The sequence below is a fragment of the Cinclus cinclus genome, chromosome 8 (assembly GCF_963662255.1).
Source record: "Cinclus cinclus chromosome 8, bCinCin1.1, whole genome shotgun sequence".
NCBI lineage: Eukaryota > Metazoa > Chordata > Aves > Passeriformes > Cinclidae > Cinclus > Cinclus cinclus.
In genome coordinates this window covers 13,493,282-13,506,922 of record NC_085053.1, presented here as the reverse complement: position 1 = coordinate 13,506,922, position 13,641 = coordinate 13,493,282, and the positions used below count along the sequence as shown (strand labels likewise).

Below are 13,641 nucleotides of genomic sequence, written 5' to 3'. Positions count from 1 at the left end.
TTGCCTCCAGCTTCTGAAGACTATGACCCCATAAACCTTCTGTCTGCAGAGATAGCTAATGCTTTAATTGATCATTAGTACACTTTCAAAATGAGTTTCCATCTGCCAAAAGATTAAGTGTCTCAGAGAATTGACTAGAGCAGTTTGATGCATGGAGGATAAATGCAAGTGCCTTTAAAAAGCACTTCTAGATCACAAATCCTTGAAAAACTTGCTTCTAAAAATAAGGGAAAGTAATAGAAAAGGTTTTTCTTCTGCTTTGTTTTTCTCTCAAATTAAAACTCTTTTTTAATATATCAATGAGAATTTGTTAACTCAATTTCAATAGCTGAAAAGCAAAACCTCATGAAAATGCTGAATTTAAACTTACAGCAAACCATGCAACTTTTGGCAGCTTTAATTTGCAATGTAAATTTTTTGTTAAATGGGTTTATTTCAATTGTAAAAAAAAATCACAGAAAAAAAATAGAAAACTTTTCCACTTACTGTACTTCAGAATACTGGGAGAAAAATACTTCCCTATGTATTCTTACAATTACTGGGGTTGCTTCTCTTTCTGTTTTCTTCAAGCTTTTGCTGCTTAGTTTATTTGGAGAGATTTTTACAGATTTCCTCTTGGCTTCTCTCTGCCATTTTTGTATGAGCCACTTTGGGTTAGATTTCTACTAATACAATAACACCTTCAGTTCTTCTTAGAGAAATGGTGGCTTCTTTCTCAGGTCTCTGAAAAAGGTGCAATTTAGCTCAGGAAAGGACAGTTCTGACTGGTCAGAATGCCATTCTGGCTGCATTAGAGCTGGCAGCACTGTTGTATCAGAAAATATGGGCACTGCAGCTGTCCTGCAGCAGTGCCCGAAGGCAGAAGTGGTTTGTGTTGCACTTGGTCAGCTGTCACCTTTGCTGTGGTTATGGGTTCCTCATTAGTGTTGGTCTTGTGAGCCCCAAATGGCAACTGCAGTGACTTCTAGATTTCCTAGTGGTCCTTTAATGCCTTCTGGAGAATGTGCTTTTAGCACCGCCTGCAGTTACGATCGAGGAGGTGGCAAAGTGGCTGGCGTGGAACTGGCGGTAAAAAGATACAGATGGATGTTACAAATTTACTTTTTTTTTTCTTTTTCCAATTTTCCAAATTTTCCAAATTTCTATCTCCTCCTCCTCTGATTTTCCACTCAGGTTGGGGAAAAGCTGGTCTAAATGCACCATTTTATATATATTCACTAGTGGTTGTTGAAACAACACCTAATTGTGGCTGTAATTATAGTGAGTGGAAGGCAAAGGATACTGCTCTTGTAAGTAACACTGGGAAGATTAACCTGTGTATGAAATGTTGCATTCTGTTTGCCTTGTCAGGCAAAGTGGAAGACACTGCTTGCACAATCGTTTTGTGACAGGATCTTGTAGCTGGTTTAATATAGGCTGACTAAAAAGTGTGACTTTTCTTTTTTAACTTTATTTGTCAGATGTTGATGGGGAAGTATCCATTTAGAGAATGTGGCTAAATTTCTATCAAACACTTTGATACTTGAAGAAATAAAGAAAGAGGGGAAATAAGATCTTGACTTTCAATTTTCAGTAATACAGTTTGAAGGCCAGATTGTAACTGTAGATGTTCATTTCAAATTTAAATATTTAGCATTTTCAGTTGTCTGTGAATACACGAAAATTTATTACATTAAGATGGAATTTAGATCTTTGACATGAAGCTGATATTTTCTTAGAGTGAAAAATATCAAGCTGACATTATACTGTCTCATTTGATGACTTCCAAATGTCAGAGTCCAGTAACTTATTCATAGGGACCTCCATGTCTTGTGATAGCGTCAATTCAAAAGACATTTACATAGACTTTTTTATTTAACCATGTAAAATGGAATATGCAAAGTAGCAGAGGAGAAGGGTGAAACACCAGGGTATGGAAGAATGGAGGCACTTCTAAGGCTAATTTCCACTACAGCCTTCTTTCTGACCGTGGCCTGGCTGTGCTTCTCCCTCCCAGCATCTTCCTCCTTCCCTGCTCAGCCACCTCATAGTTCTTGTTTTTTCAACACAAGTTAGGGGGTTAGAAATAGCAGGATATGCTCTCCTGAAAAGTACCCCCCGCCACCCTTGTTTTAAAAAGTGATTTTGTAATAATAGAAGATACTGGATGGTTTTGCCTGGGAGTTAATTTACATAACTTTGATCTAATTTACAAGATGCTTACATAGCTTGAGTTATATCACTATAACTAGGTGTATCTACATAACCTGATATCAATATGACCTGAATAATGACTTTTTATAGCTCTATATAACCTGGGTCATAACTTTTATACCTATATAACCTGATATAAATAACTTTTTATACAATGCAATGGCTAGTATATGGTTAACCAGTTGCTTAATGCTGAATAGACAAAAAAGAAAAAACTCACCAGGTGGATAGCTTTAGAGATAGATAAGTATAGTACAAATGAAAAAATTGCAAGTGCAAATCCAATTAGTCACAAAAGAAAGAATTTAGGCTGATTAAGACCAGACAGACCAAGGAACACTATAACTGTGCATGCTCCAAAGACAAAGTTGAAAGGTTCAGATGCGAAGATGATCTTGGAAGCCTTCATCAAAGATCCCTTATGACCTCCAAATGGGGGAGGCACAAGCACAGTGCAAAAGAACTAGCTAATAATCACGAGATCATATTATGTAAATTAGTTCTGGTGCGGATGTGATAATATTGTAGTGACACAGTGACACTAAGCAATAATGAGTATATAAATATACCACAGCACTAGACAAAGGTGGGTGGCTTAGGTGGAGATATCCCCCTCACCACCAGCGCTGCAATAAACAAATACCTGCTCTACAGCCCCCGGTCTATGGGGATTTATCTCCAGCCTGTCTTTCAGTCATCATAACGGAACTGTTGGCAGTACACAACCTCGGTGTGAGGGCTGCGATGGGATTGCGAAGCCACAGCAGTTGATCATAATAAATTTATTTTATACTCTAATAACTCTTTGTGGAGGGGCGTGCGCAGCTGTGATCCAGGGGGTTGTGTACGGCCCGAGGGAGCCGGCTCTTCCTCCCGGGGGGTCAGAGCGGCGCAGTGCTCGGACCCTGGGACAGGGCCAGAGGGACAGGGCAGGGCACGGGCACGGGGAGCGGGACAGCCCCGGACACGGGCACGGGGAGCGGGTCCCTGAGGGCAGTCCCCGGAGGACACGGGCACCCCTCTCCGCACACAGCGGCCATTTTGCTCGCCTCCCTGAGGCGCGGCCCGGGCCGGCGGCGCCCCCTGGCGGCCATGGTGCAGGTCCCGCGGCCGGCAGGGGGCGCGGCGGCGCGCGCCGGCGGCCATGTCGGAGCTGGCGCGGGAGGAGCTGTCGGCGCTCGCCGCCATCTACTGCGAGCCGGGCGCCTGCGAGGTGCTGGCGGCCTCAGGTGACGCGGCCGCGCTCTCCGTCCCCAGCCCGGGCTCTCCCGCGGGGTGGCCCGGCCCGGCAGAGCCCCGGGAGGATGCGCACCGGGGCCGCTCAGGGCGGCGCTCGGCCCCCGCGGCAGCACGGGCGCTGTCGCTCGCTGGTGTCGGCCGTGGCGTGGCCCTGCCCCGCCGGGTTCGTGCGCGGCCGCCCTCGCTTGGTGCCCTGCTCGGTTCTAGTTAGGGACCTTCTCAGTCCCCTGCAGGCCCTGGGGGGGCTGGGAACGGGCTGGCTGCTCTCTAGGTAAACAAGCAGGTGACTCTTGTACACGTTAACAAGACAGGTGTTTGTCCGGTAATACTGAGTAGGGGTACGGCTGATGCAGGGCATGGGAAGCGCTGGGACGTCTCTGGGTTTTTCTGGAGTAATTGGACACTGTGACGTGCCACATGTTCTCCTGTTCTTCTGCTTCAGCAAGGTGTATAGGGCTGTAGGTTGTGCGGGGTTCTGAGGCTGCTGTGTGATGTGTGCCGTGGGTGGAATGATCAGGTTTCTAGTACTTGCTCCCATCGGCTGCTGTAGGCAAAGAGTGCAGGGAGTGTAGATGCCTTCATGGTTTCTGCGCCAGCCATGGTTGCCACTGGTCAGAACGCGTATTAAACTGGTCCAGTATTAAACTGGTATGAGCAGTATGACCAGATTTGAACTGGTCAGAACACAGTATTAAGAGATGCCTTTTATCAGTCTGTGTTGTATGGTGCTGTGAAGGTACCCCTTCAGCAAGGGAGGATAAACCTCGATAGTTCCAGTGTACAATAGCAACTCTGTCAGGCAGGATATATAAGTGTTGGTGTCTGTTCAGGTCCAGACCATTAGTAAATTTTACTTAGTGCCTACCACAGATGTGACAGCTCTTAGGTACTTTTTGGAGAGAGATGCACATGCACATACACACACAGCGTATGCCTATACTGTGTGCCACAGGTCCCTGGTGTCTGGGAGCTATTACAGAGTTCTGCCCAGCAGTCATGGGTAGAGAGCAGCTTCCTGCTGGTTGGACTGCAGGGAAGTCTTGGGGGATGCTGCTAAAGATGGATGTAGTGGCCTGCTGTCAGATTTTGTCTGTACATTCAGCCCTAAAGAACTGGGATTGATAAGGAAACTTTTTTTTTTTTTTTTTTTTTTTTTTTTTTTTTTTTTTTTTTCTGGGAGGATGACTGAGTGCTGGAGGCTGCTGGGAGAGCTTGTGTAGTCTCCCTCACAGGAGATATTCAGAATATCTCTCTCTTGTCCTGGGCAGTTGTCCTGTTGTAGGTGACTGTGCTTGAGGGGAGAGTTTGGATATAGGCATTAGTGTCCACAGGGAGCACAATTAACCACAGAAATCTAAAACCAGAATTTTGTACCTAGATACATGTAACATACCTCCTGCTCCAGCGCAGGCATGTAATTGTGCCATTTTATTTTTTAAATTGGTATTTAAGGTTGTATTTTTAAAAAACGATTGATAAAATGTTTCAACTGAGCTTTATTTTTAAGTGAAAAATTTCAAGAATGTTATTTTGGGCATAGTTTGAAAAAGCAGTATCCAGGCTTATCAGATGTTAATTTAAAAAAAAAAGATGAGCATATCTGAACATTGCATATACATGTCTGTTCCTCCAAATCTGTTCAGAAGTATTGGCACATTCTTCTCTGTGCTTCATATATGGAAAAATGGTTTTGTGTTTATAAGTTACTAGAATCTAAAAGGTTTAAAAACCTTCCTGGACATAAAGTGAGGTGCCCCCAAGTACACAATGGGAGTAAGCTATTTTATTTATATTGGTGTTATGTGACCTTGGAGGGCCTTTAACTGGGCTGGGTTCATGATATGGTAGTATCAGGTATATTTGATTGGTTTACATAGTTTTCTGCCGGAGTTAAATAGATTATATTACAACAGTGATTATTGGTATTTTTCTTACTCTTGGAATTTACATGTTGGAGCTGCAGAATCTCTAGTCAGTATACAATTAACTTTTGCTCCAGTCATTAGCTTACATTTGCTTTATCTCTTCAAACTATGGAAATTGTCATTGACAAACAGTGCACAGATATAACTTCAGGGAAGACTGTTATGTTGTGCAGTCTCTAAGACATTAAGAGTAATTTGTGTGTAGATCCATGGGATCAAAAAGGAGGCCATTGGGGATTCATAGTTTGGAGGAACGTAAGAGAATGCTTTTATGGGTCTCTTGGTATGGTAAGAACTTTGGAACTTTGGCTTTTTGGAATTTAACAATCAAGTACTCAGAATGTAAAGTGTGTTTTTATCAAAACCAATGTGTGGATGAATTTAAATAAACTAATTACAGCATATCTTTTTTACCTTACGTATCTATTTGCAAAGATTAGTGTTACAGATAGAAATCCATAATTTAATTGTTAATTTGTTCTCTTTCTGTCTGTTTCCCAAGCTTGCTATAAAATTATATTTAGATATTCTAAGCTTGTACGTTAGTAGGTGCCATTTTCTGAATTTAAAAATAGACTGCATGTGTTGCATAAAATGCCTTTGGGCAGGAGAGGAGGGGGATATCTGTCTGGTTGACATGAAACATAAGAAAAAATCTGAAGTACGCTAGAGCTAAATATACTGATAAGCATGCAGCTATGGGGGGAAATGAGTTAAAATGTATTGAGTTTAGTCTGATTAGCACATTAAATGCCATCAGAACAGTCATACCAAACCTTTTATTTCAGAAATAATCACCATGTCGCTGTGAAGACAACTCGGCCCTTGTAGCATGTGCAAACAAAGGAAATATTTCTTTAGAGCCAGGTTGAGCAGGGCGCCGGTGGTTTGCTCTTTGTTCTGCCAGTGTCTGCAGTGCTGGTGCAGAAAATGGACGCTGCAAGGTTTAAATAAACTTCAGATGCTCCAGCTCTGCAATGGTTTTGAACTGATTCTTCTTTTTAAAAGTAAGTCTGAAGCAGATGTAAATGAGCACGGCTGGGCTTTTCCCAATGGCTCAGGGTGATGCACCTTGGGATGCAAGGCTGTTCTGCTTCCTTTGGATTAGTTCATTGCAAGGAAAAGTGTGAGATTTTTGCAGGCTTAAGAATAAGTTCACTGCAGCTGGTGGCCCTTGTCAGAGGGGCATGTTGGTCTGTCTATCCCTCTGTTGCTTCTGAGTTAGGTGAGATCTCTTGTGACAAGCTAGTGAAAAAATCCTGGGAGGATTATCAGAAAGGTAACATGTTTTTCTGTCACTGTAATTAAGCTGGTGATAGAGTAGTGTTTTTCAGCTTATATAGGCTGTGCATTTTAAAATCTCTTGGCAGCATAGTTTGGAACAAAGTGATTCAGAGGCAGGAGTATAATAATGCTTGCCCCATTCAACCAGGTGCCAACTGGCTGTGTGCCTGGTGGGGCTGCCCTGAGTGGAGGCAGCTGAGGGCCATGGGGCAGCAGCACTGTCTGGTACAGTGGTTGTGTGTGCAGGGCAGGTTTTCTGCCTATGTCTGTGATTATATGTGCTGAGCCCATGTAATGGCAGAGGATCTCTGCTGCTGGGGCCCAGGAAGAATCATTTGTCAGGAGAGCAGAGGAGAGATCAGAGTGGGAAGGCTTGAGGTCCTCTGTAGCTACTGACCATGTGCAAGGGTCTTCTGCCAAGGCTGGTGTTTTTCTGAGGAATGCATTTGTCATAAAAATACTCTGTAACCTTTGATAGGGTCTTGGAGGATTGAAGGCAAACTCCTGTTGGCAGAAAACTCTTTTAACATGTGGTACCTGTAAATACAGGCATGGTTGCATGTGATTTCCCTGAATTCTCTGGAATTCCACCTACTGTTTTCACCACTGGATTTGACTCTTAGGTAGTGATGATCTGTAGATGTTTGGAGACTTCTTTATACTACTGCTAGAGTTTGATTATTGGGCTTGGAGGGTTTGCTGGTTTTATTTTGTGACTTCTCTGACCTTGAGAGGTCTTTGTATGACCCAGGAAGGAGGTTTGGAAACAAGCCCTTGGGATAAGCTCTCTAAAGTACTTCTGTCCAAAGTACGTCTGTCTTTCTAAAGTACATATGTCCAAGTCACTTTTAGGTTCTTTCACTTTTTTTAGTAGGTTTCAAATATAAAATCATGCATTTTATGTGAGAGGCACTGTGAGAGGTTGGTTAGTGGCATCAGCAATACTAATCAAGCATAATTCATCTGACTGTCATGTAAAGAAAGGTAAGGTAAGGTAGAGGGGGAAGAGTGCAAGTCACTTCAAAAGACCTGCTCTGAAACTCAGCTCTCCTCTAATCTGCCTTTCAAATCTGGCTTCTCCTGCCCTCATAGAGTGAATCAACCTGACATTTTAGCAATTTTTGAAAGAAAAGGACTGAAGTGTTTAGAATGCATCAAAAGGGTGAAGCAGAGAACATCTGAAGAAGATCATCTTTTGTCTGATTGATGCCCTCTTACTTCATGGCAGAGGAGCGAAAGTAGGTTAGGTCTTTGTCCGTGCTTTTCACTTTGTTGAGTTTTGTATTGTTTTTCTGTGAAACTTCTAGTTAAGAAGGTTTTATTTCAATAAATGCTGTATATAACTTACACATTTAGCATCTTTGATGATATGATTTATCAGGATGATGTGGTCTTTAGCTTTTCCTATGCATACTGAGTGTATCCTTTTTACTCTGAAAATAATCCTGTTCTTAAGTAGACCTACAACAGATTTTGAGCACATATGAAGATATATAAACATGCATTAATGCGAGTACATGCAGATTTATATATGTAGTATCTAGGGTCATGTGTCCAACAGAGATGTTTTCCTTGGGTTAGTCCAACTGTTGTAGAGGAGTTGGCAGAAAAGATTTAAGTGTATTTTCTCTGCAAGTTGTAGGGGACAAAGAATCTGACTTCTTTCTTTCCAAGTATCTGCTTAGTGTGGAACTGCTTTTGAATGATTGTCTTGAAAAATACCTGGTGCGAGTCTGTTTGCCTTGCATTAGTTATTGATGTTAGAACCCTTACAGATTTCTTTAGGAACAAGCTTAGGGCAGTGCTGATTCCATCCAGAAAAGTCTTTATTTTCAGCTGTCCTTGCTTTTGCTATTGAGCTGTGGAAGCTGAGTTATGTGCTTGAGAGAGACAATTCTTTATTACTGGCTCGTCTAGATTTGAAAGAACCAAAAGGTGTGAATGCTTTTTAGAATGTGTTAATAACTTTCCTTCTACTATGTTATAGAAGTGTTTCATTTCAGGATTCCCTGCAGGTATAGCTTGAACCATTGGTTGCAAGCCCTCACCCTGTAGAAAAAAAAATCACCCCCTCTTATTTTATAGGAAATGTCAGTTCTTTGAGTTGTTAAAGAAAATAACATGGTTTAATGTTATCTGTGTATTTCAACTTCAAGCAAACTATTAATGTGTTTTTTTTTTTTTCCCCCCCCATTTTCCAGAGACGCACGGAATCTCATGTAGAATTCAAATCAGTGTGAAAGAACTGCTGGATACAGATGTAGTTTTAAAGCTGTTATTTCATTTACCAGTCAATTACCCATCAACTCTACCAGATATTTCTGTTAACTCTGACCAGCTTACAAGGGCCCAGTGTATGGATGTGAAAGAGAAATTGCTTGAACAAGCAAAGCAGCATCTTTCTGAACCCATGGTACACGATCTGATTCTTTGGGTACAGCAGCATCTTAAAGATGTCATTAAGCAATCAGCCTCAGTTTGCAGTGAAAAAACTACTTTGTCAAAAGGAACTGGAGATGGTATCTGGATGCTCCTTTTGCATTTAGATCACATGAGAGCAAAGGCAAAATATGTGAAAACTGTGGAAAAATGGGCTTCAGATCTAAGGCTGACTGGAAGACTGATGTTCGTGGGCAAGATAATATTGATTCTTCTTCAGGGTGACAGGAGCAGCATTAAGGTGCAGGAACAATGAATGTTGACTAGTTCTATCGATTTACCACTGAAACCTTTGTGTCTGAATATTTTGTGTGTGTTTTTCTAAGATTAACAATTTTGGAAGCAAATTGATCATTATGCGAGTAGGAAGACCCAGCAACTTTATTCTGTATTTAAGAAAAAGGTGTTCTATTCTGTCTGCAGTGATACCTGTGGACCTGTGGCCTGTACTGCTTTGCTTCCCACTGGAATTATACCCCCATATCCCTTTGTTTCCTAACCTTAATATGCCTAGATTCAGTTTCCTGTATTTCCCAAATGCCCCAGAAAGTAGAAAAAATTTTGGTGAGGAATTAATAACAGACATATTTCTAACTCATTGCTAACTGTCTCTTAACTTAATTTAAAACCATGTGGTGGTCCTAGTGCACGCTTGGGCTTCGAGATTCTTGTCTGTACACACAAATTCCCCCTGCCTTAGGTGGGTTTTTGTGGTGATGTTGGAGGTGAATGTTTGGCTTTTATAACTCATGTTCTCTTAATCAGTTAAGTCTACTTAACTTAGAACTGATGAATAGAAGCAGTTGTGCGCTTTTTGGGATGGGCACTTTCAAAGTTTGATTGCTGTGTTCTAAAAAAAGACTACATTTTGAGTGAACTTTTGCATTTTATTAAACTTTGGAAATACTAGGTGACATTTAATATTTTGGGATTTTTTTTTGTCATTTAGGAGTACTTGATTCTTCAGAAAACTTCTAAGGTAGATGTGGACTCAAGTGGAAAGAAATGCAAAGAGAAAATGATGAGAGTACTGTGTGAGACAGAAGTACAGTTACAGCATAAAAGGTATAATTTAGTACTGTTGTGGATAGAAAAGTAACAGAATCGATAATTACTTTCTGTCAAATGCAGGCATATTCATGAGTTTCCCTTTTACAATGTAGGTTTCAGACGTTTGAAGTCAAAGAATATTCAGCACTGGAGGACTTACGAAAGGAATTTGAAACTGCAGGACTTGCAACTCTTTTCTCTGAGTTTGTGCCTCCTCTCTTAAAATAAAATTAAAGGAAACCACTGGACCTCTGACCAAAGCAGTAGTTGACTGCAGATGCTGATGGAAGATAAAAGGACTAATGTGGCAAAACAATGTTGAAGCTTTTCTGCAAAAAATACCATTAGTAGTCATACTTCTGCAAGAAGAAGGCAAATGATACGTTAAGAACTGATAATTTTTTGACATTTATGTATTATTATTATTAACTTTTTCCAAACAATGTGATGTTTACTGTGATAATTGCGTGTCAAGCATGAGAGATTGGGAGTAAATAATGTTAAGGAAATAGTCTTTTAGTCAGACTCTGTTTTATAGTCCTTGTTTTTCAATGGTCTGTTTCTTTTTTCTCATGGTAGAATTTGTTGCTAATGCCCTATTAGAGAGCATGATTAATTTTGCTTTGGAAGACTGTATGAAGGTATTTCCATGAAAAAACATAGTGGACACACATTTGAACATGTGAGGACAGCATATACTTAATATCCCTTAGGAGTTAATCTGCTGGTTTTTCATTCTCCCTTTAATTGACTATAAATGCGAGATGGTTGATTTGAAGAAGAAGCTCATGTCACTTGGGGCCTGAAAAAACTTAGAAGTGTCTTTTTGAATATTAGTTTTTAGTCTAAAATTTTTAAGAACACCTGCGTGGGGGATTTAAATTAATAAAACAATGAGGTAAAACCAATTGTAATATTTTTTCTTTGATAGTTTACAGATGTTTTTTTGTACTTTATCCAGTTTTACTGTCTGTGCAGCTTTAGATTAATCTTGATTCAATTAAAGTGTTGGAGCAGAATATACAGACTTCAGTCTTCCATCTTTCAAGGCTTCTGCCAAGTTGTTTTTGTTTGTTTGTTTATTTGGGTTTTTTTTGGTTGGTCACTGGCAGTTTTTTTTTTTATCAGTAGTGTGTGTTACATTTGTATAGTGTTACAAATTATATGAATAATTTTATGAATTGTGCAAATTGTGCAAGTTCTGTTTACCTAGGGAGGATTGGATACTTCTTTATTACAATTATTAATGTTTGTGCTTTTGTTTATTTTACCTGAAACTACTCTCTAACAAGACTATGAATTTCCAGTAATATAAATTTTTCAATCATGAGTTTCTTAACACAGAGTACTGCCATTTGCCATTTCAGTTTGCTTTAGCATGCAACTAAACATGTGCTTTACTGCTCTCTAAAATTCAGTCTCAGAAGCCAAATGTCTCATGTATTCTGTAATTAAACAGATTTGATCAATTCAGTATAAACTAATTTATTTCCATTGTACTGGGGGAAGACCAGTACAATTTGTTTAGTTAAAAAAAAAAAAAAAGGTGTGGTTTGGCATTTCATTATGTAAGATCTGATTGCCTGTTTCATGCTCAGACCATGACATCATACCTCTTCTATATATGTTCTAGAAAAGCAGCTAAATGAGACTAGGAAAATTTTTATATTTTACTGCTTGAGATATCAGATGCATAAAGGGTTGTAGATTGAAAGTTTCTGAAGTGTTTCAGGATTTTGGTGATTTTCCTAATATAGAGTGTCTCAAATATGTCTATTGCATGTTATTTTATGCACTGATGATGATTTACTGAGATAGTAGAAAAGTTCTTAATGAGTCTCTTATATTTACCACATACAGTACTTCAGGCTCAGTAGAAAAGAGACTGGGTTGAAGAGGTTTTACAAATCTGTTCTATATTATTTTGAAATGGCTTCCTGAGAGAAAAGAACTCTAATTTTCTGTCATTTTAAGTGCATGAGGAGATGAATTTTTACTTTTACAAAGAAGAATAAAACAGAAGTATCTTTAAAATATTAAAATAACATGTATTTTAAATTACAGTTTCCAGAATTGAGCTGCTCTGAGGTAAAATATCTGTTGAAAAATTGTGTGTCAGTGCAGTATAAAGTTTTGAAAAGCTGCAGAGGGTTTCTCCTTATACTGTGTGACAGATCTGACAGGTATCAAACTCAAGAAAAGGCCTATGCATGTACAGCATAAGAAAACATAATCTCTCTGAAAAAACTAGATGTTATAAAATTTTGCCAGATGCATTGTAAATCTGCTGATTTTAGGGATCAGGTTGAATGGCATACCAACTCGTGTGATCTCAAAATGCTTGTGACTTCAAAAATAATTGAGGTGTAAGTTGTTGTGGTCATCTTTCTTGCACGATGATAAAGTTTTCTTCCCTGCTAGAAAAGCCATTTGTGGTATCAGTGGCTGCCAGTTGCACTTGAATATAAACCCATGTATTTTTTTGGTTTTATTGCCCGCTGCTTCTTGGTCAGTTGTTTGGCCAGAGCTGGCATTCTGCAACAGCCAATTAAAAATAAAAAAGTGACAATTGGGTAAGTATCAGATCTCTCCTGACTGTGCTCATCTTCCTGCAAATGAAGTTGTAAGAAACTGGGTGATTTCTGTGTTTCAGGAGATGGAAAATGCAGTTTATACAATGGATTTTTACCACAGTTGAATTTGTTACTAGATCACACTGGACGAATCCACAAGTTCAGTGTAGGAAAGGACTGCAGTTTATAGCTTGGTTTGATGTGCTTCAGGAGGATTGCAAATCTGATCAGCTTGATAGAGTTCAGACGGCAGAGAACATGAAAACTGATGTCAGTCTGATTCTGTTAAAGCAAATGCTTTTGCCTACCTATCAATGTCACTTTTTTTGAAGGGTAGGAGGATATTTTCTGTTCAGACAAGTAAACAATGTTTTTAAAGGCTGTCTTTTTGGAAGGATGTTGCAGCTGTCTGTTAACTGATGGTTTGTTTGCATTCATTGTAAAAAGAGATGAGCTACCCTGTGAGCCTCCGGGGCACAAAAGTCATCAGAATGGGTCCTGTGGTGCATGTTCTGCCTTCCAAGGGAGCTGAAGCAGACACAGAGGAGCAAAATGCACAGACACAGAAGAACAAGTAGCAGGGAAAAAAATGCATCAGTGTGTAAAAAGTTAGTGAAATGTATGTAACTACTGGAATTTGACATTTCAGTTCCAAGGAAGAAGAAATCCACAAATTAGAAATGATTTAATGAATTAGAAGCTAGCTTGCTTGTGGATATGGTGTTATAAATAGTTCTTCAAACAGCATGGTCAGTAAAGCCTTGTTCCCTCTGGCCTTGCTGCTTTCTCAGCTATAGCACACATGAAGCCTTCCCTGCAGGAGTTACATTCCTGATGGTGTTCTCCCAGGTGGGTTCCCCTGTGCCTGGTATTGATTGTGCATAAATTGATTATTGCTTGCATAAATCTTGAAAGTATGAATAGGATTTTTTCACCTA

At 40.0% G+C, this 13,641-nt stretch overlaps 1 protein-coding gene across 1 annotated transcript; it reads left to right on the top strand.

The window, feature by feature from the left end:
- The first annotated feature begins 3,337 nt into the window (after positions 1-3,337).
- RWDD3 (RWD domain containing 3) lies at positions 3,338-11,713 on the top strand. Its single transcript, XM_062497495.1, has 4 exons — positions 3,338-3,422; positions 8,843-9,321; positions 10,030-10,145; positions 10,244-11,713. The coding sequence occupies exons 1-4, from the start codon at positions 3,338-3,340 to the stop codon at positions 10,356-10,358; spliced, it is 795 nt and encodes a 264-aa protein (XP_062353479.1). The 3' UTR covers positions 10,359-11,713.
- Positions 11,714-13,641: the final 1,928 nt, after the last annotated feature.

Coding starts and splice junctions, on each gene's coding strand:
- RWDD3 (XM_062497495.1), top strand. CDS start 3,338: ATGTCGGAGCTGGCGCGGGAGGAGCTGTCGGCGCTCGCCGCCATCTAC. Junction 3,423..8,842: donor CGAGGTGCTGGCGGCCTCAG/GTGACGCGGCCG, acceptor CCCATTTTCCAG/AGACGCACGGAATCTCATGT. Junction 10,146..10,243: donor GTACAGTTACAGCATAAAAG/GTATAATTTAGT, acceptor TTTACAATGTAG/GTTTCAGACGTTTGAAGTCA.